At 36.4% G+C, this 20369-nt stretch overlaps 1 protein-coding gene across 7 annotated transcripts; it reads left to right on the forward strand.

The window, feature by feature from the left end:
• Nucleotides 1-832: 832 nt before the first annotated feature.
• Nucleotides 833-16845, forward strand: LOC121970280 (chromatin modification-related protein EAF1 B-like). 7 transcript variants are annotated; one of them, XM_042520878.1, is made up of 24 exons: nucleotides 833-1335; nucleotides 4258-4451; nucleotides 4532-4586; nucleotides 4680-4777; nucleotides 4887-6321; nucleotides 6402-6521; nucleotides 6718-6969; nucleotides 7224-7376; nucleotides 8238-8318; nucleotides 8484-8544; nucleotides 8624-9210; nucleotides 9286-9351; nucleotides 9651-9702; nucleotides 9793-9986; nucleotides 10301-10354; nucleotides 10457-10537; nucleotides 10964-11101; nucleotides 11183-11299; nucleotides 11583-11683; nucleotides 11802-12020; nucleotides 12126-12513; nucleotides 13769-15233; nucleotides 16553-16713; nucleotides 16797-16845. In XM_042520878.1, exons 2-22 carry the CDS (start codon nucleotides 4363-4365, stop codon nucleotides 15164-15166), a joined length of 5739 nt encoding a protein of 1912 aa, XP_042376812.1. In that variant the 5' UTR covers nucleotides 833-1335; nucleotides 4258-4362; the 3' UTR covers nucleotides 15167-15233; nucleotides 16553-16713; nucleotides 16797-16845. The 7 variants fall into 7 exon arrangements, with proteins under 7 accessions (XP_042376812.1, XP_042376811.1, XP_042376815.1 ...); XM_042520877.1 differs by having other exon boundaries at nucleotides 16553-16845; XM_042520881.1 differs by having other exon boundaries at nucleotides 16561-16845.
• The last annotated feature ends 3524 nt before the right edge of the window (nucleotides 16846-20369 follow it).

A 20369-nucleotide genomic window follows, 5' to 3' on the forward strand; every position in this document is an offset into this window, starting at 1 on the left:
TCCGCCCGTCAACACGCTCGCGCCACCTGCTTAGCTCCCACCGCCCGCTCCGGCTCCCGCCGCCTGCCGCCACCCCCCTCTCCTACTCCCTGCTGCCACCTCCGGCCGTCAACACTGCCTCGCCACCTCCGCCCGTCAACACGCTCGCGCCACCTGCTCAGCTCCCAACGCCCGCTCCTGCTCCACCTGCTCAGCTCCCAACGCCCGCTCCTGCTCCACCTGCTCAGCTCCCACCGCCCGCTCCTGCTCCACCTCCTCAACACTGGCTCTCGCTGTTGATACGAGACCACCCAGATCGACGACCTCGGCTCGCTCCGATCAAAGGTTAAGTTAGGAATATTTTTTGCTTAATCTCAGGAATCGACAAAAACCAAGGCAGATGGAGGTTTTCTGATTCCGGGTGATATATATGCCCAAATTGATGACGTTTGATGATGTGTAGAAATTGAGAAAAACTTCAAAATTTAAAAAAACCTTGAACCAAATATGATTATCATGGATAACCATAAACAGATAATCAAGATTATCCATAATTATCCTGAACTAAACACGCCCGTATAGATGAACTAAATAAAATTTATAGGCGTCATTCTAATTATCGATATTGGAGGGCTGCTGTGCTAAGTAAATGTCTTCATGTTTTTTTTAGAGAGAGTGAGATAATACGATTTTATTATTATTATTATTATTATTATTATTTATTTTTACTATAATTGGAGGTTTCAAACTCATGCAGATTCCCGATCCATTGAGTGGATCCTCAGAATCCGGATCCGTCATTTTGAGTACAATTCGAGTCCGGCGTCCGGTTCGGTCAATGGAGCCGACCTGGTTGAATTCGACCGGACCACCCCTGCGCTCTTACATCTCCTTGTCCAATCTTCCCCTACGCGACCTTCCCCTCCCTCCTTCGCTCTCGACTTCGATCACGAACCCTAATAAGCCTCGATTCCAAGAACCCTAACTGTTGTCCCCGTCCTGACAATATCGTCGGATTCTTCCTTTGGTCGAGCGAAATCTTAGCATTCATCTCGACCTCTTTTGGTGCTTCCTTCCGTTCATCGCCGCGTCGAGCCCTAACCCTAGCCTAGCTTACGACCCGCCTCCTTGATCCTCAGGCGAGCTCATTCTTCGCCAATTACCTCTTTCTGATGCTTTTAGATTTTACTATTTTAGTTTCGGGCTCTGACCAACGCCAGAGAACGTTGTTTTCTTCCCCCCTCACCATAGGGGGACGACCTTCGCCTGCTACGCTTGTTCGGGACCTCCCCTTTAATTGAATTGTTGTAATCCTTGTGCGAAAGTGACTTCGAGCTCTTGAATTTGCCTGCAAAGGTACTACTTTTCAGTCCTGCCATTTTTTCGTGATGCAAATGACATTGTCTTGTAGTTATAAGCTCTGAATTGTTCTCTTCAGCATTGATTTAATAGTTGGTTAGTTCCTTGTCGTGTGATTCAATGTTTCTGCTACTCGCTGCATGCCTGTAATCACTTGTTAGGATGAGCTCTCAATGTGCTCTATTTGCTGTCAGCAAATTTATCCAGGAATATCAATGTTGCTTATGTGTCCTTAATCATAAGACATGGGTTTATCTATGCATTCTATTTATGGAGTATTGATTCAAGAGAGGATACCTAGGGTGGGAATAAGTTCATTGATGCTAACTTGCTTGTTGCTTCTGGAAAATTGTCCAGGTTGTCTTTCTCCATCGTTTCAATTTGTTTCCTGCTATTTATCCATTACCTTATCTTTTTCTTCTTTATTTGATAATAACTGCTTTCAGTGCACAAATCGAGATGATTGTTTATGTAAATACATGCTATTCTTACTTAACAAATGTATGCTATGGACACACTTAGTGGAATTCAGCTAGTTAAACTTCAACATAATTTTGTACACTATAGTGGAATTGCACAAAGATTAAAGTTTCAAAGAATATAAAAACAACTAAAGACAACGTTAACAAGGAAGGAAATTGAAAGAAGGCTGTCTCTTTACAATAGTGCTTGGAGTCAATTTTTCATTGGATTCAGCCTCTGGAAAATACCCTGAACATGGAAAGTTACTCATTTTGATCTTGGACTAGGGAAGATGAACCTGTCAATCAAGAGTGCCCATAAAGAGCGGGTTCTATTGGTGTCTAGTCCATTGCCTAATTTATAAAAAGCTGGGGTAAGAGAGAAATTTGCATTTCCAAAGACTCCTGATGTTTAGATTATTCTAATATGGGCATGATGCAAGGTGGACCATAAACATCCAATTCATGTAAGAGGTCTTTTTAATCCATCTACAAATAGAATTAAGGTGGCAACATAGCTGCTGATGACAAACCTTATGATTGTTTGGCATGGAGTTGAATTGGATGGATCCCCGTAGCCAATTTGGTTGGTCATAAACATTTGACCAAAACAATTCTTATCCTCAAGGAATGGAGTAGGAGATAGGGGTCCAAATTACCTAATGACCACTTGTTTGTCAGTTCATGCCAAAAAACTGCTGAGAACTGCTTTAGATAGATTCACTGTTATAATTTGCTTTCCAGATGTCTAACCAAGATGCACTTGAGGTTGGATTCCGATCTCCATGTCGAGAAATATCCTCCATGTGCAGATATGACCTCATTTATGAGATCCAGTTTATGTGACCTCATTTGTTGATAATCAAATTATCATCATAACCAGCCAATAACCAAATATGAGAAGAAGGAATAGTCAACAACAAGAATACTTCCTGTAGGTGATTTTTATCACCTACAGGTTGTATGCTAAGTGATTTTCTATTACTGGTTTGTGTCAACATGTCTTAGTTTTGTAATATGTAAATGTGACCAAAATATTCCCACTGGCTAGGTAGGGAATATTGATTTTTCTTGATTACCTTATTTACCATTGGTTTTGTTTTAAAAATCTGAAGAAGATTTAAAAAACACTATTTTTTTGTGTGTGTGGGGATAAACTGTTAATGGCTGTTTTCACATGGTTTAGTAGTAGATCTTCTGAGAAGTTCTGGGAATGTTACCTTCAATTTTTATCTTGGAGCGAAAGCTCATCCTGTAAACTCTGTCTCCCAGTTTGTCTCAATCTCATTTTTTGTCAATGGCTTAACTGTTTTATTCAAATATCATTTTTTTTTTCTTTTTGACCAATTGCTGCACTTTACTTTGACAATCTGAGTTGCAATAGCATTATAATTTTGGAACTAAAATAGCAGGTGTCAGAAGGAACAAATAGTAATTTAAAAGTATGATTTTGGACAAGTATATTTATATTACATTTTACTATTTTATCATCTTCACAATGAGAATATTAGTTCTATAATATATAAAAAAAAAGGGCAGCCTGGTGCACAAAGTTCCCGCCATGCGGGGTCCCGGGAAAGGATCCATTGTGCGCAGCCTTACCCTACTTTTTGCAAGAGGCTGTTTCCAGGATTCGAACCCGTGACCTTTTGGTGGCAACAATTTTACTGTTGCGCAAGGCTCCTCTTCAAGACATCTGAAATAAAATTTAGTTCTATAATATATAATTGTATAATTGTTTAAACACCGTTTTCGCAAGACATCTGAAACAAAATTTTATCGTCCAACAAAGTACATTCTAATTGTTCAAAGTTTTAAATTTATCATCATGTTTGCTTTTTTGAAATTGCTTCTGGAGCTTGGCTGATATAGTAATTTTTGAAGCAGATTCATTGCTCTCCTATTGGGTTATTGCTTATGTTGGAAAGACATGAGTTTGTCTTGAGAACTTAAACTTCACATTCCTTTTATGTTAGATTGATAAGCCAAGGATTGATGTAAAGGTACAACAATCATGATTATGCCCAAATAGCATACTAGAGCTACTTCTTGGTGTGTCAAAATGTTGTAAATTAATAAGAAAAATGCATTGCGCAACATCTCCAGAGGAGGGTTTTAGTTTAAAGAATTCAAATTTTCCATCTACCATGCCTCAGTTAATGCTATTCTTTATGTTCAGGGATGGACCTTGTATCTTTAACTTCTGACTTGCTTTTTTAGGAATGGTTCTGATAGACATAGAGTATAAACTTTAACCACACTCTACCTATACAGAAGGTCACAAGTATATGTTAACTATGAAACAAACTCAGAAATTTTAACTGATGCTCAACTTTATATTTTTTTTTTTACCTTTTGGATGTGGAAATGGATATGCATATTGTTTGTTCTCTCTCTCTCTCTCTGTTTCTTTTACTTCCATATTTACTATCATTGCTGACTGTATTTTTTTTTTCAGAAGTAGACCAGCAAATGAAATATTGGTTTAATGATGTATTAGCATCAAATGCAAGTATGGGCATAGCCCAGGATATTCTCTTCCAGTAGATTAAAGCACAAGCCCATGGGAGGTGTTGTAGAGTGTGGATTTGGTGTAGACACCAAACTCTCACCAGGTCATGCAGAAATTGAGAGGGCTCAGGCTGAGCTACAGTAGGTTTTCACTGAAAGTTGTTTGGGCTTATTTAGTTTTTAAATGCCTCGGATTAAATTTCGTCATGTGCTAACTACAGGCACGAATCTGAGATTAGGGAAGAGCGAAGAAGGGAGCTTGAATTTCTTGAGAAAGTATTTCCAGATTAATGTTTTAATTCTTATTGAATTGTCATGCTGATCTTTTTTATGTTTTCTTATTTAATTGACTATTTTTGGTTGTTGCAGGGTGGAAATCCCTTGGATTTTAAATTTGGTCATGGAGCTTCTGCCAGTGTACAATCTACTTCATGTACAGACCAACGTGCTGAGCCATATGTTACCAGGTATTGTTCCTCAGTCCATGTGCATAAGACGTGTTTATAGTAATAATCACACAGTTGTTTTATTGAACTATTTTTCCTTTTTTTTTTCTCTTCTGGTTTTGCTTGATAGTGAAGCTAAAGGTAGTTTCACATTGGCTGCTTCGCCGCATGGAGATTCAGTTGAAAGCAGTGAGAAACCTGGTGGTTCCATGAGTCGCGAAACTAATATTGGAGACAATTTGTTGCTTTTTAAACGGGAAAACAGCAAAGTACATGGAGAGAGATATGCCAAACATAGAGGTAAAAGAGGTAGTGTTGGTCTATTGGAACAATCATCTCAAGTTGGTGTAAATCATAATATGAAAGAAGTAGATGACTCTATTATCTTCCGGCCTGGGGCTAATGGCCAAGCATATGCGCGGCGTAATAGATCGAAAACAACTCGTGATTCTGCCAATTTAAGTTTGACTGATGCTGCTTCTCGACATGGCAACAAAGCTTCTGTTGCATCGTCAAATGCACCTGCATCAAAGGATATAAAAGCTCAGGATAGTTCTTTCTCATCCATTTCAAATGCAAAAGATGATAACCAAAATTGTATTCTAAAGGTTTCGATGGCAGATGATCGAGCAGATATCCCTTTAGATGTGGAGCAGAATAATAACACGACCAATAACATAATTGTAGATGAAATGCCTGAGGAAGTGAAAGAAGTCAAGATAACTGAAAATATGCAGTTAGATGATTCCTATATTCAACATTCATCTATTCCTGAGAATAAAGATACCTCCTCTCAGTCTGGTGCTTTTATTGTAGAGGATGGTCTTAGACCAGTTGGTTTACTTGCTACCCCATTGGAGTCTAGTGTAAGTAAGAACACATGTGATGTTGGAAAAATCAATGGATTTGGTGCTCATGATGAAACTAAGATCATTTTTGACGAGGATGATACAAGAAATAAGAATTTTGTTGAAGGTCCAACTAGCAAAAACTTACATTCAGATTCTATGGATGAAAATACTATTGCAAATGGTGCTGTTAACAATGAAAGTCCTGATGATGAGCAACCCTTGCTGCTAAGGTCAGCAAATGGTAGATCAGGTGGAGATGTTAGAGACCAGACAATCTCTGAACAGTCTCTGCTAGATGCCAGATCTTTAAAAGAAGATAACGAGGCATTCAATTCTGATACCCACATTAATGCTAATAATGCATCTTGCTCAGTTCAACTAAACCTCAGTGACTTGGTTGTTCGGGAGAAAGATAATGATTCTGATAGTAAAACTGAGATTGTAAGTGAAGTCACACCTGTTGCCAACTCAGAACCTGAGAAACTGAATGATGAAATCATATGCGAATCAGCAACGAAAATGGATATTTCTTCAAGTCAACCAAGTTTCACAAAAAGGAAAGATACAGGGTTACTACTTTCCTCAGCGGCTGAGTTTCCAAAGGTCATCCTTGATAACAAAAGTTCCTTGTCTACCACTTGCCTTCAAACTTCCACTTCAGATCAAAAAAAGGCACATGAAGATGCTATATTAAAAGAAGCTCAATTAATAGAGGTATAATCCAGATGTCTATGGTGCATGTCAAATTCATGTGATTATTGAACTAGAAACATCCAACATATTTGATTCCACAGGCAAGGCTTAAAAGGGCTGGAGAACTGCCTACTAGTAGTGTGCATCTTGAGAAGCATCAAAAATGTCATTGGGATTTTGTGCTTCAAGAAATGGCATGGATGGCAAATGATTTCATGCAGGTACATATATGGTGGGATTGCATTGTCATCATTTTGTTATGGATTCAATCCTGTAATCTTATGGTTGATAAATTGGTGATTGCATCTGCATTTATTGAACCTCTTCCTACTCTTTCACTTGTTTTGTTGTGATATTTTAGATAAGTTTGGTGTCTTTATGGTTGGTTTTGATGTTTCTTGAATTAATTGTAAACAGGAACGATTATGGAAAACTACAGCTGCTTCTCAAGTGTCTAGGTTGATTGCTTCTTGTGGTCGAACTATGTTCAAACAGGAAAATTTACTGTGCAAGCAAAGAAGTTCAGCTAGAAGTTTGGCTAGGGCTGTTATGGATTTCTGGCGTACAGCTGAGCTTATTTGTAGTGACAAGACACCTAATGTAAGAGAGTTCAAATCAGATAGTATTAGGCCATCAAATGTCAACGAGTCTGATGTGGAGAAAGGGAAGGTTTGAATTTTAGTACTAGATCCTATTTAACAACTTTCCTTGTTCTTCAATTCATTTATAGAAATACCATGGTAAATTGGTCGAAATAAAATGCTATCTCAAAGTAAGCTGATTCTGTCTAGCCAAAGTAATATCTTGAGCTGTATGATACTGATTATCCTCTCTGTTAAGCATCATTCTGATGCATGCTTGTTGATGCCTAAAACATTATGGTGTTATTCTTATAGATATATGATGTCTTCTTTTTTTGGCAGATTCCACATTCTGTCATGCAGTATGCAGCTAGGTTCCTGAAACATAATGGTGAGACATCATGTTGCTCTACCTTGGTCGAAGCACCTACAACACCTGACTGCCCAAATGGTCCAGGCATTTTGATAATACCTCGGGAAGACAAACTTATAGAAGTATGGACTAAAATCTTTCCTATCACATTCAGCATCTTTTCTTTTGGCATTTTGCTGTTTGATCTTAGAAATTGCTTCATATCTATGGCACTGTTTGATTGAGTGGCAGTATTCTTGCAAACATCCTGCCTCAAGTTGTTTCACATGTCATAATGGTTGTAAGATTCATCTTAAAACCATTATACAAAAAAGAAAGATGAATCCTCTATTACCTGGTATCACATTAAAGGTGAGAGTCAAATATAGAAGTTTTGTAGAATAAATCTTATGGTATAGAAACTTGAAGTTGATGTGGAGGTGCATTTAACACTTGTTGGAAAAAGGAAAATAAGTCTTGCAACAATGAGACTCGGAGTTCAGTGAGAATGTAGTTGATGGCTGCTTAGAAGTACTGCTACATTGAAATCTTTTCTTCTTCCTCTCTTTGTATAGTGCCACTTTTTCCTCCTCTTCATCTCTTCAGTTGCATCAATGCTATCGGCTCAAAGTTGATGATGAAGGTGAAGTGTAGAATGACTAGGCTATTGTTGGAAGTTATTGAGGATCAAATGTCTCATTGCCATTTGATTTCAAATTTTAATAAAGTGTGAGACACTCATTTCTAACTTTTTATCAGAGTGACATTTGAAACTCAATTGTTTTGTTATGCGTGATGATCTGCATACTACACTGGATAATATTGTTATATATTTTTTAGGATGTATATACTATCTAGTAGGAATATTCAAACTTATTTTAGTTTTTTATTAACACAATCTTACAATTGGCTATTCCAAAATTCTTTGATTCACAATATATAGTTCAATTTGAGAACCTTGCATTTGATTTTTATCTCATACTTCCAATGGTTTGCTTTTGCAGGAAAATATTTTCTATAAAGTTCCTCATGGTGCGATGCAGGCATACAGAGAATCTGTGGAAGTTCAATTGATGCATCACAGAGTAAGTCCTTGTTGCTTTATGTTGGAATCCTCTTAAGTTGCATAGTTCTAACCTAAGTATGCTGTTAGGTTCATCTAACAAGGTCACTAGCAATATTCTTTGGTACTGTTACATCAAATTTCAAAAATACTCAACTAACACAAATGTTTACTTTATCTTTCTTAGAAACTTGCTAATTCTGTGCATCAAGAAGAGTGTGAGGCCTCTCTTTGTAATTCAATTGCAGGTGACCATTTTTTACTTTCAACCGTTGTAATTAAATATTATTGGGCTGAAGCTCATACTGTCATGGTATCTGGATATAGGTGGACACGGAGAGGATGTATATGAAGAAGAGGAAGGTGAAACTGGTACTTATCATCTGCCTGGAAACTTTGAAGGTGGCCTATTATCAAAACTTGCTCACAAGAAAAGAAAGCATATGCAGCAAAAATCCAGTGCCACAAGACATAATGAAGATGGTACATATTTTTCTTATGAACCTTGCTCAGAATACAAATCAGGAAATCAACCTTTTATATTGAATGGAAAAAGAAATTCAAGTACCTTTAATGTGGGTTCATTTCCGACGAAACGTGTGAGGACCGCTAGTAGACAACGATTTGTTAGTCCTTATTCTTCTGGAGCTCTTGGACCATTCCAAATGACTAGTAAAACTGATGCATCTAGTGAAGACACAAGTTCTTTCCTAGATGACCAGAGTTCATTACATGGTGGATCCATGGCCAGGAAAAATTCTGGAGTTGATAATACTGTAGACTTTGATAGGCAGTTGTCATTTGATGGTGAAATTTCATCCAAATCGAAGAAAAAGAAGAAGAAACCAAAGCATTTAGGGTATAAGAATTCACTAAATATCGGTGAGCCTGGTCTTTTGGTTCTTCCTGGAAAGGTAAAACTTTTTCTGTGCTCGACCATTTTATATGTATTTTTGTTAGATAATTGCTCTTACTTATATGTATTATAGCAGGGTCCAATTCGATCATCATATGAACAAAGGTTGCAAACTGATCCTTCAATTCAGCATGAACAGGTATGTTTGGAATATGTTATGCAGTATGCTTTACAATAATGCTGCCTGATGAAAATGGAAGGATCATCACATGAGATCCATATGGATTTTATCTTCTCCAATAATACTCCATTATGGAGCCTCATGTTTTTCCCCACCAAAATTTTAAATTCTTTTGTCTAGATATGTAGTCCATGGGAACTTCAATATTTTCCCTGGTGTTTACAAACTGTTACCAAGCCCCTTGATTTCCATCAAGTCATTGCATGGTTATAGTGCATTTTTCACACTAATTATCTATGCTTCATTTTTTATTTCAGAATTCTAAAAGGAGAATGGAATCTCAAAATTTTGATTCAAATGGAAACACAGGTAAGTCCTTTTGATTTCCTTAAATTGAATATTGAAATTTTGGCATGTGAGTTTCCATACAAGATATTTTCTATTTCATGATTGCAATAGGTTTTGGGCAACATGTTGCTAAGAAGCCTAAATTATTGAGGCAAATGATTGAGGCATCTCCCGATGGACTTGTGCCTTTTGCTGGGTCATTGCCTTCACCAGTTGCTTCCCAGATGAGTAATATGTCCAACTCAAATAAGCTTATCAAAGTTATTGCTAGCCGAGATCGTGCAAGAAAAAGTAAAGCACTAAAGGTACAATATTTGCCTTTTTAATCTTTCTGGTGAGCTTTGCTTGAAGTATAGTAAATTAGAAGATGAGGGTCACAGTGAGTATTATTACATATATAGCTTTTGGAGCTCCATTAGCTATCATTGGCTTCATCAGTGCTTTGCCGAAATTAGTTCCTGTGGCATCTGACTTGTTAATCCAAAGCTATTTCTGGAACAATAAATGTAGAAATCTGCTAGTCATTGTTAGAGATATGCCTTGAAATTATATGGTTATTCATATTTATCTTGACACCTGTGCTTTTTGGTTACTGAAAAATAACTGTTTCATGCTGCAGATGGCTGCTGGACAATCTGGACCTGGAAGTCCATGGTCAAATTTTGAGGATCAGGTTGCTGTTTGTATATTTTTGAATTGTCATTTCTACTAGTAGCATTTCTGCCCTTTTTTTTGTGAACAATATATACAATTTATAAGTTGGTGCTTGTTTCAGGCACTTGTTGTCCTTGTCCATGATATGGGTCCAAATTGGGAGCTAATCAGTGATGCAATGAACAGTACCCTCCAGTTCAAGGTGAATATTTAATTGAATCCCATCCTCATAATAACTCGCATGGGCCAATAATCTTGCTACTACAGTTATTATTTCTATGCTTATTTGCTGTTATTGCTTTCAGTTTTTCCTAATTAAGAAGCAAAACTTTGTTTGATATTTTGCCCTTGAATCTTTCCATTGTTTTATTTATTGCTTGCATGGTTACCTTTTTATGATATCTATAGATTTTCCCCTACTTCAATGAGTTTTGCCAATCTGTCACTGTGTTAGCTCAAGTTATTTTATGACCTTCTTGTAAATCTAGTATATGTTTGGTTCATTAAGATATATCTCCGTTCTTAACTTGGTTAATTCATTTTATTCAGTGAAATTTATTTCATTGTGAATATTTAGTCTGCCCACCTTATGCACTGTATTGATGGTACTCATGCTTCTATGTATCAGTGTATATTCCGTAAACCCAAAGAATGCAAAGAACGGCACAAATTTTTGATGGACAAAAGTGCAGGTGATGGAGCTGATTCTGCAGAAGATTCTGGCTCATCACAACCTTATCCATCCACACTGCCTGGCATTCCAAAGGCAAGGCTTCTGGTTGCTTATCCTTTACTATGTTTCTGTTTCTCCCAGCTAGTACATTATTGATTTTTTACAATGTATCAGGGAAGTGCACGACAATTGTTTCAGCGTCTTCAGGGACCAATCGAAGAGGATATATTGAAGACACATTTTGAAAAGATTATTTTGCATCGACAGAAGCTTTCTCCATGTAGTTGCCAGGTCATTATATTGATCCATCTTGCACATTTTGATTTCTGCATTCGTAACTTTGATATTTGTTGGATTTTTAAAACTGGTTATGTTCTCAGATATCTATTGCGTTCTCAAGTTATTGCAACTCAGATTGTAAAAGTTGCAATGAGCTGCCATTTAAAGTGTTTTTTTTTTTTTGGTATTTACAAAATTTGCTAGCAGATTTACCAATTTTGTTTTTTTTTTCTGAACAGAACTATTGCCTTCTTTACAAAAGCATTCTATCTAAATATTATGTTTTTGTTTGAAGATTGGTAATCAGGAACCAAGACAAATTACTCAAGCTCATAGTTCTCACGTTGTTGCTCTTTCCCAAGTATGCCCAAACAACTTGAATGGAGGGATCTTAACGTAAGCTAATTTCCTATCTGCCTTTATGTTTGTCATTTTTGCTCAGTTATTATTCATTCGTTTTATCTAGACATTTACTTGCTTAATTATATCCTACATCTCTTTGTTGTTTGTGTAGGCCATTTGATTTTTGTGAATCAATCTCTTCAAGTCCCGATGTCTTTCCACTTGCATATCAGGGGCCTCACACTGGTAGCTTAACGGTCCCAAGCCATCAAGGTCCTGTTTCTCCTGTCCTCCCTACATCAAATGCTAACACAATTTTACAAGGATCTACTGGCCTAGTGCTAAGTAGCAGCTTACCCTTGGCATCTGGGCCGTCTAATCCTTCTTCTAGGTAATGAGAATTGAATTGTTTTGGTGCTTATGGTGAACTCTTTTGAATCTCACGTGCTGCCATCTGTAGCTCTAGTGCTTATAGTATTCATACTTGTTGCTATAGGGAACCCCAGAGGTTTGGTGTGCCAAGACCATCCACAGTTTCTGTTGATGATCCACAAAGAATGCAGCAGTATAGCCAAATGCTTCCAGGAAGGAATCATCAGCAGCCTAATGTGTTACCTGGGACTTTACCAATGGGAGTTGACCGTGGTGTTCGAATGTTACCTGTTCCTGGTGGTATGGGGCTGATGTCTGGGAGAGGAATTCCGATGTCAAGGCCAACATTTCAAGGAATAAATTCCCCTGGCATGCTGAACATGGTTACAAGTGGAAACATGGTTGCAAGTGGTTCACATGGGGTTCAAAACTCAGTCAATGTTCATCCAAGTGTTGTTTCTAGCCAAGGAAACTCAACGATGCGACCACGGGATCCTTTGCAAATGCTACGGGTGAGATTTTCCATTATGGCTTTCACCATTTATCTCAGAAACAGTTTTAGTATAACTTGTGTTTCTACAGTGTGTGACATACACTCTTTGAAAAGAACTCATTTGCCCAAAACAACAATTTTCCAATGTGAGCTGCAATCGCCATGAAAAAATTAATGTCTTTGTGTCAACTTCATAGTTATTCTGTTCATCAATTTAAATTCATATTTATATTGGACACGACTTATTATCCTGAACAGACAAACAGGAAATAATTTGTACACTTGAAAAATAACTACCCAACTTTACAATTACTCTTCACTAATAAAAAAAGGTAGTCCGGTGCATGAAACTCCCGCCAATACAGGATCCCGGAGAAGGATCAGATCACATTGAGTCTATTGTATGCAGCCTTACATTGCATTTTACAAGAGAAATGCAAGAGGTTGTTTCCGCGACTCGAACCCATGACCTCATTCTTCACTAATATGGACATAAAGCATTTTTCTAGTTGATTTGAGTGTGTATCTTCATCAAGTTATTTTCTGTTCCATTATTTCCATTAGTGATCATGGTTATAAAGTTAAGTTTCTATGCTTCAATCATGCATATTGTTAAACACCATTGCATTATCACTTGTGTATTTTGCTTTTCTTCGTCTTAACAAAATTAATGGAAATTATCAGGTATATTTTTGCATTGGTTGCCATACAATCGACATGATCTGTGTTCCATTGAAATACATTAAAACTAATGAGAAGACACTTTAGTTCATGTAATTGTAGTGATTTATATTCTAGCTTTCAAATTAGATAATTCTTGTGGAATCTCTAGAAAAGCAAACTGAAACAAGGATTCAAGGAACAGAATGTCCTTGGCATATTGATACTTTCTTTAAACATAAAAGGAATATGGTTAAGAAAACAGGACCCTTTAACTCATTTAAGTAGAGAAATTTAAAATTTAGATGTGAAGTATGCTTATCATGGGACAATCTATTAACTTGTGAATAAGAGATTACTTGGTTATATGTTAGCCCAAGAATGAGTTAAAAAAGTTTACTTAATTGTCATTGTAACTCGATTCATCTTAGAACTTTGAACTTGAATGAATTTCTTACTGTATAATGATTTTAAACGTTCAAAACAGATGACCAAATTTGGCATCTCAATATACAGAGAAATATGTTTCAGAAGTATCCTTAACCTTTTTTGTACAGTTTTTTTTTGATTGTTGATGGTGATTAGCTTGGCTATCACAATTTATTGTTGTGTAGCCTGGTCAAAATCCAGATGAACACAGACAGATTATGATGCAAGAAATGCAGATGCAAACCTCGCCGACAAATGGGCAGTCTGTATCTCCTTTCAATGGTATTAGTACTTCCTTTCCTAATGCAACAACAGTTCCTGCATCAGCTCAAACATTTCCAGTTCAACAACACCAACAGTCTCATCAAATGTTGCAACAAGGTCACATGCTTGGTAACCCTCACCCTCACATCCAAGGTACCAGTCATTCGAGCCCTCAACAACAGGCATATGCCATGCGAGCTGCGAAAGAAAGGCAACTACATCAACGGATGATGCCTCAACTGCAACGCCATATCTCTGTACCAAATGCAGTACCACCTGCTCAAACTAATGCACAAGTCCAATCTCAATCACAGTCATCTTCTACTGTGATTCCGGTATCTTCTTCCCAAGGTCAACATAAACAGCAAAACATATCAAGGAACCCACCATCTGGAATATCAAATCAGATAAACCAAAGACAAAGGCAACAGGTTCAACAAAATCAGTCAAGGCAACCACAGCAACAAAGGCAATCCTCACAACAGCAGGCCAAACTTATGAAAGGACTAGGCAGAGGAGGCATGTTAATTAATCATAACTTATCAACAGATTCCTCTCAAGTTAGTGGTTTTTCAGCAGCCTCTAAGAACCAACTTTCTGATAAAAACATTTTGCAACAAAGCCAAGGCTTTTTTCCTGCTAGCTCAGCTCTGAACTCAACTTCGAACCAAATTGGAAATCAAACAAATATCTACCCTCATTCACTTTCACAATCTACAAAGCAACTATCACCAATTTCTGATACAAGCAATCAAGGTTCAACTCAAAATTCACCCAGCAATAGCATGTTAACGCCTCAGCAAGCTGCTATTCCATCTGTTTCTCTAGTTAAACATAATCAACAACCTCAGCATCGTTATTTGAATCAATCTCAACCTGGCATTCAGAGAACAGCAATTCAGCAAAATCGTCACATCAACTCTGATGATAGGATACAATCATCAACTGATCAGTGTCCAATCGTTCAGGTGGTTACAAGTGCATCAAGTGTTCAGTGTACTGATTCAGCGTCTTCTGTGGTTTCATCTTCAACTCGGTGGAATCCAGAGCCATTATATGATAAGGATGCACCTAATCCAACAGGATATGTGAGCTCCAAACAGGAAACTGTTATGGTCAGTGACACTTTAGTGCCTTCTTCAAGCCAGGGTCTACCACACCAATTATCAGGAGGTATGTCAGTGCATGGTAATACCAATGGGGGACAGCGGCAGCAGCAACAGCAGCTACAGCAGCTACAGCAGCAACAGTTAAAACATCAACCTCAGCAGCAGCATGAGCAACTGGTTTCTCGTCATTCAGACTTGGGAGCTGGGTGATTGAGTATTGTACTTGGATCATCCATTCCAAGACAGTCCCCAACTCTTGTGTAGCTCTAGTGTACAGGTAAACATTGTAGAAGATATTCAATAGTCATTTTTGTAGATTAAAGTATCTATGAAGTTTAGCTGACCCCACCTAATGGGATAAAGCTGAGTTGTTGGAAAGTATCCATGAAGTTTGTGCTCATAACATGCAATTTTTTCCTCTTAGACTAGTTCTAACAGATTGGTACCAGAAGATGAATAACATTAAGCCAAATACTATGGGGCATCTTGTATATGTTTTTTTTAATAGCCAAAGGGCTCAAATAATACACTCCCGTTATGTTGGTTGTGGCTGATATTTTATATAAGGCCATATTGTTTGTTCTCCATGGGGCATTTGAATTTTTCTAGTTAAGAATTTATGCATACTCCAAACCTGACTTCTCGTTGACTCTAATTGATCCAATTATAGAAAGTAATTGGAGAAAGTAATTACAAATATAGCTGCATTTTTTGTTTGGCGAGTGAGAATCCTTTTGTTAAATATTATGGGTTATATGCTAACTCATGATCCAGTGATAAGAATGTTCGCTGTTTATGTTCTTGCTGTTTTCAAATTCTGCTTGTTCATCCGTGTGATTTTTTTTCTTTCTAGTTTCTCATTTGATTTTAGACGCTTCATTATGGTTAGAATTGCCCTCTGGCTTTGTTGTTGCATGTTAGCTGTTGAAGTCACAGCCAACCTGGGTCGACAATTGGGTACGGTTTAATCCATATTTAGGTGTCACTTTTCACTAGAACAGTCGGATTATTGGGTACAGTTTAATCCATATTTGGTCGACACTTTTCACTAGAACAATCAGATTATTTGCAGTATAATGCATACTGTACCTTATTATCCATGACTACATCTAAGCATGATCTATGGTTGTTCAAAGATTGCTAGTGGTTTGCATGGGAACCTGAATGCAGTTGAAATAGGATGTACTTTTACCGGTCCATCCATATTGCTAGGTGCCTACAAAATTTTTAGAATTTGCTTTAGCATATTGTCTGATCAATGCTGTCTAACTAACTTGGAGATTTGTCATGATTGTCTGATGAAGTTTACTTTGGCAGCTTTAAAAGAAAAATATATAGTTAATTTAAGCAGACTAATAAGCATGTTAATTACAAATTAACATAAATAATGACTGAACTAAACTGACTTATCTTAGATGTTGCTGCTCCGTGAATCAATCAAATGACTGGTATTTTTGAAGGTAGGGCATTATAGAGCTTAATGAAATTCATATTTGAAATTATCATGATTTCAGAATGACTAGGAGTTGTGACTTTGTGCTCTTATGTGAAAAAAATTTCCTTATTTGCTTTGCCTATTTTATTTCTATTTTGTAGATTTGCAGGTAGTGAAAGATGAGGAACGCTGCCTATGCTCTTTTATTCTTATTCAGTGTTCAGTTAATCAAGGGACAGGTACAATTTGCTTTCTTTGCCTAGGCTTCAGGCACCAACCTGATGAAAATCCTCTAGCATGCAGGACAGAAATGGCTGTCATTGTAAGCCAAATTTCTTTTGTAGTTACGAGTTGTAATTGGGCATTTAAATTAATTTTGTGCCCGTCACATTCTTGTTCATGTAGCTCAGTTGGTGGACTTGCTTCCTGAATGCAAATGAAAATTTGTATAGAAGTGCCTGTCCATTTTCTGCTGAAATATCTAGTAATTCAAGTTGGTTTTATATAAAAGCTGCCTCTCAATTGTTCAGGACAGAATGTTCACAACATCTGTAATCTTCTATTTTTTTTCATCATTGTTCAGATTTCAACTGTACAGATGTCAAGCCGGGGCAATGATTTACACTGGTGGTTAATTCTGCGCACTTCAGGTACATGCTAGTCATAAATTTCTCTGTTGGGTGTAGGAAGGATTAGCTTGTTCATACAACTCTGGTTTCATTTAATACCCTCATACATTTAATAGTTCTTAAATAACTGAGTAGATTGCACTCATTTGGGAACTACTAAGTCGTTGCTAGATGTGATAGATTGGCGTCAATTGTGAACTGATTGATTCAAATAGCAATTTTCCCTCCTAAAACAAGGAGACTCTATTCTCTCCTACTAATATTATGTTTAAGATTTACAACATTATCATCTTCTACCTCTTTTTCTGACTCGTAATTTCTAGAGTCAACATAAATAATGATTTAACTGAATTCTGCCACTATCTACGCTGTTCTGAAAATGTGGAATCTCCCATCTGTATGCAAAATCTGATTAAATCTATATTTTGTCAGCAACAATTTACACGAATCTTGCATACAATATTCACATCTATCAAGCAAGCATATTTGGATCCAATCACGATGATCTGCAAGTACGTCACTAGTTCAGTTAACTAATTAAATTGTTTCTGTACACGAGAACATTTCACATGCAAACAATCAGAGCTGCAAGTTGCCTCTCTTCTTTTCTTTACCTCATTGCCTCTTATTCTTCATGTTCTGTATAGTTGAGTATGAATTTACAACCTATGTAATGTATTTTATATATTAGTCTTTCCGCGCACGTCTTACTTGTGTAATAATATATGAATATTTTAAATTTTATAAAATAAATATTTACTATCAACTAATTAAATAACATTATTCAATTATTTATTTTATAAAAATTTTAATTCGAAATTAAAATAAAAATTAGGTTATTAATCATATCTCAAGTTATATAGCGAGAATGTCTTATATCATTCGAAGAACCGATGAGATATAAAAATAGATAGATGTGGTTGTGATTTTTTTTAAAGAATCGATGAGATACAGATGAATTGATGTGGTTGTATCGATAGTATTAATATGTAAAAGAGTCGAAATAGATTGATTAATGCGTTGTGATATAAAAAGGATAAGAATGAGAAATTTTTAGTAAAAATTAAAGAGAGAGGAGGAAAGAATGATGAAGAACTGATGAGAATTGAGTTGAGAGAAGAAGCGACATTTGTAATTTGAGAAGAATATACCTTCTTTGTAATTTGAGAAGGTTAAGAAGTTGAAATTATTAATAAAATTTAAAATTATTTCATGTGAAAAGAAAAAATGATGTTAACTTAATTTAATTTTAAATTTTACTAAATCAATAGAGTGTTGGTTTTTTAAAGGATTTGAAAAAAAAAATTCTAATCAGTAAAACTAAACTTCCACAGTAACATATGATTCAACTTGAAAATCGTTGATAAAATCTTTAATTTTTTTTACTATACTAAAATCTCCAATCTAAAATTAGAAATAGAGCTTTAGAAGAATCATATATCCTTTCGTTTTTCAAAATTTAGTTAAATCTTCACAAATTGTATTAAAATTTAAATTTAGCACCCCTTATTGTTCATTTGTTTGCCATTAGAATGACACATTAGTCACTCAAATGATATTAAGTCACTCAAATGATATTAACATTGGCATTTCCGTAGTCTAATAGATTTTCTACTCATTTACATCTCTAATATACAAATCCAAATCTAAATCTGGTTATACCTCTAATTATCCCAAATCCAAACTCTAGACCTGTTTACTCTCCCCTGCCTTGCTCTTTAAATAGTAATTTTCACCGAATTCAATGGGGAATCTGATACCTGAATGAAGGAGTATGAAAGAAATTTTTATACTCAATTAAATAATTATATATTCGGGTATAAGTATTTACGAATTTAGGTACGAAGATCAATGTGGTAAAATTCTACTCATATATATATATATATATATATATATATATATATATATATATATATATTGGGAAAGAAAAAACTTTAGTTTACCTATTTATCCAGTTACCAACTCGTATCTCATCTTCTTTTCCACAAGAAATCCTCACTCGATCGAAGGAGCGCGAGACGAAGAAGAGCAGATGAGTACAAAAATTTAAAATTTTAATAAATATTCATAAATTCATTGAAGTATCTTTTTTTTTTTAAAAAAAAAGGGTAGATAGGAATAAGAGGATGAATAGGGTATGAATACTCAATCCTTTGATAGATATGGGGATACGGATGAAAGTTAAATATCTAATAGGTATGAGGATATGCACGGAGGATATGAAATCCGATTCAAATCCTACCTATTGTCATCCCTAGTTGGAACAAATAGTTTTCCCTGAGATAGGTTATATTATCGGGAGAATGTTAGGGTTTATGTGAAAAATTACATATGTTTTACGATAAAAACACATAGTAGAAGTGAACATGATTTTCTTAAAAAGATTACATATCCTAAATAAACAAGATTATATATATATATATATATAAAAGACATAATCATAAATCAAAAAGGTTGCTTAGAAGTTGTACATTTTCGATGATGTCAGATAAAAGAAATCACTTAGTAAGTTTCACAAGACTTGCCTCTATTAGTATTCACGCTGAGATATCTTTAAGATGATTTCACAAGTCACAAATTGTGTCTCCGTTTGGTACTAGCCAAGTAGAAGAGGCAACACAAGAGAAGAGTGGGGCCGGTGGCACCAACCAAGAGGGAATTGACAACACTTAAGGAGAATCGAAGGCACAAAGCAGAGGTCGGCAACACTAGGAGGTTGGCCGACCAACTAGTGGGTGGCACAAGGGTGGACAATGGAAGGAGTAGCCAACAATCTTGAACAGTAGCACAAGGATGGGCGGCGACTTTGGTTGGGCAGTGACACAAGCAAGAGGAAAACAAAAACTAAAACCCTTAGCCTCTTGCTCCATGGAGAGGTCTTTTATACCTTTTCATTAAGGCTTGAGGTTCAAGCCCAAGCCCAAGCCGACATCACATGTGTTGTTCCAATTTATCTGCAAGAAGCGTAAACATAAAACTCAAACCCATGTCATATGAGTAGACCCAACTCACCTATAGGAGGCATGGCCCATTAGTGTTTATGTCATGACAAATACTTTCCATATTTTCCCTTCACCTAGTCTAATCAGACTTAATTTCTCTCTTTTTGATAATCTTATTCTCTAAATTTTTTTTAGGTCTTTAAGACATACTTGTTGCGCGTGTAATCCAATAGGTTTCAGTTATGTTGGTCGTGTTGGGACACTTTGGAGCTAGAGGAGGGGGGGGGGGTGAATAGCTCATCTCGCTTCATCGATGTTGATTTGTAGCAGAAAATACGACGCAAGCTCCTCCACTACTAACTCAAAGGATTTACTTGGTATCCATCTTAAAAGAGATAACTAATCTA

The sequence above is a fragment of the Zingiber officinale genome, chromosome 4A, assembly GCF_018446385.1.
Source record: "Zingiber officinale cultivar Zhangliang chromosome 4A, Zo_v1.1, whole genome shotgun sequence".
Classification (NCBI taxonomy): Eukaryota; Viridiplantae; Streptophyta; class Magnoliopsida; order Zingiberales; family Zingiberaceae; genus Zingiber; species Zingiber officinale.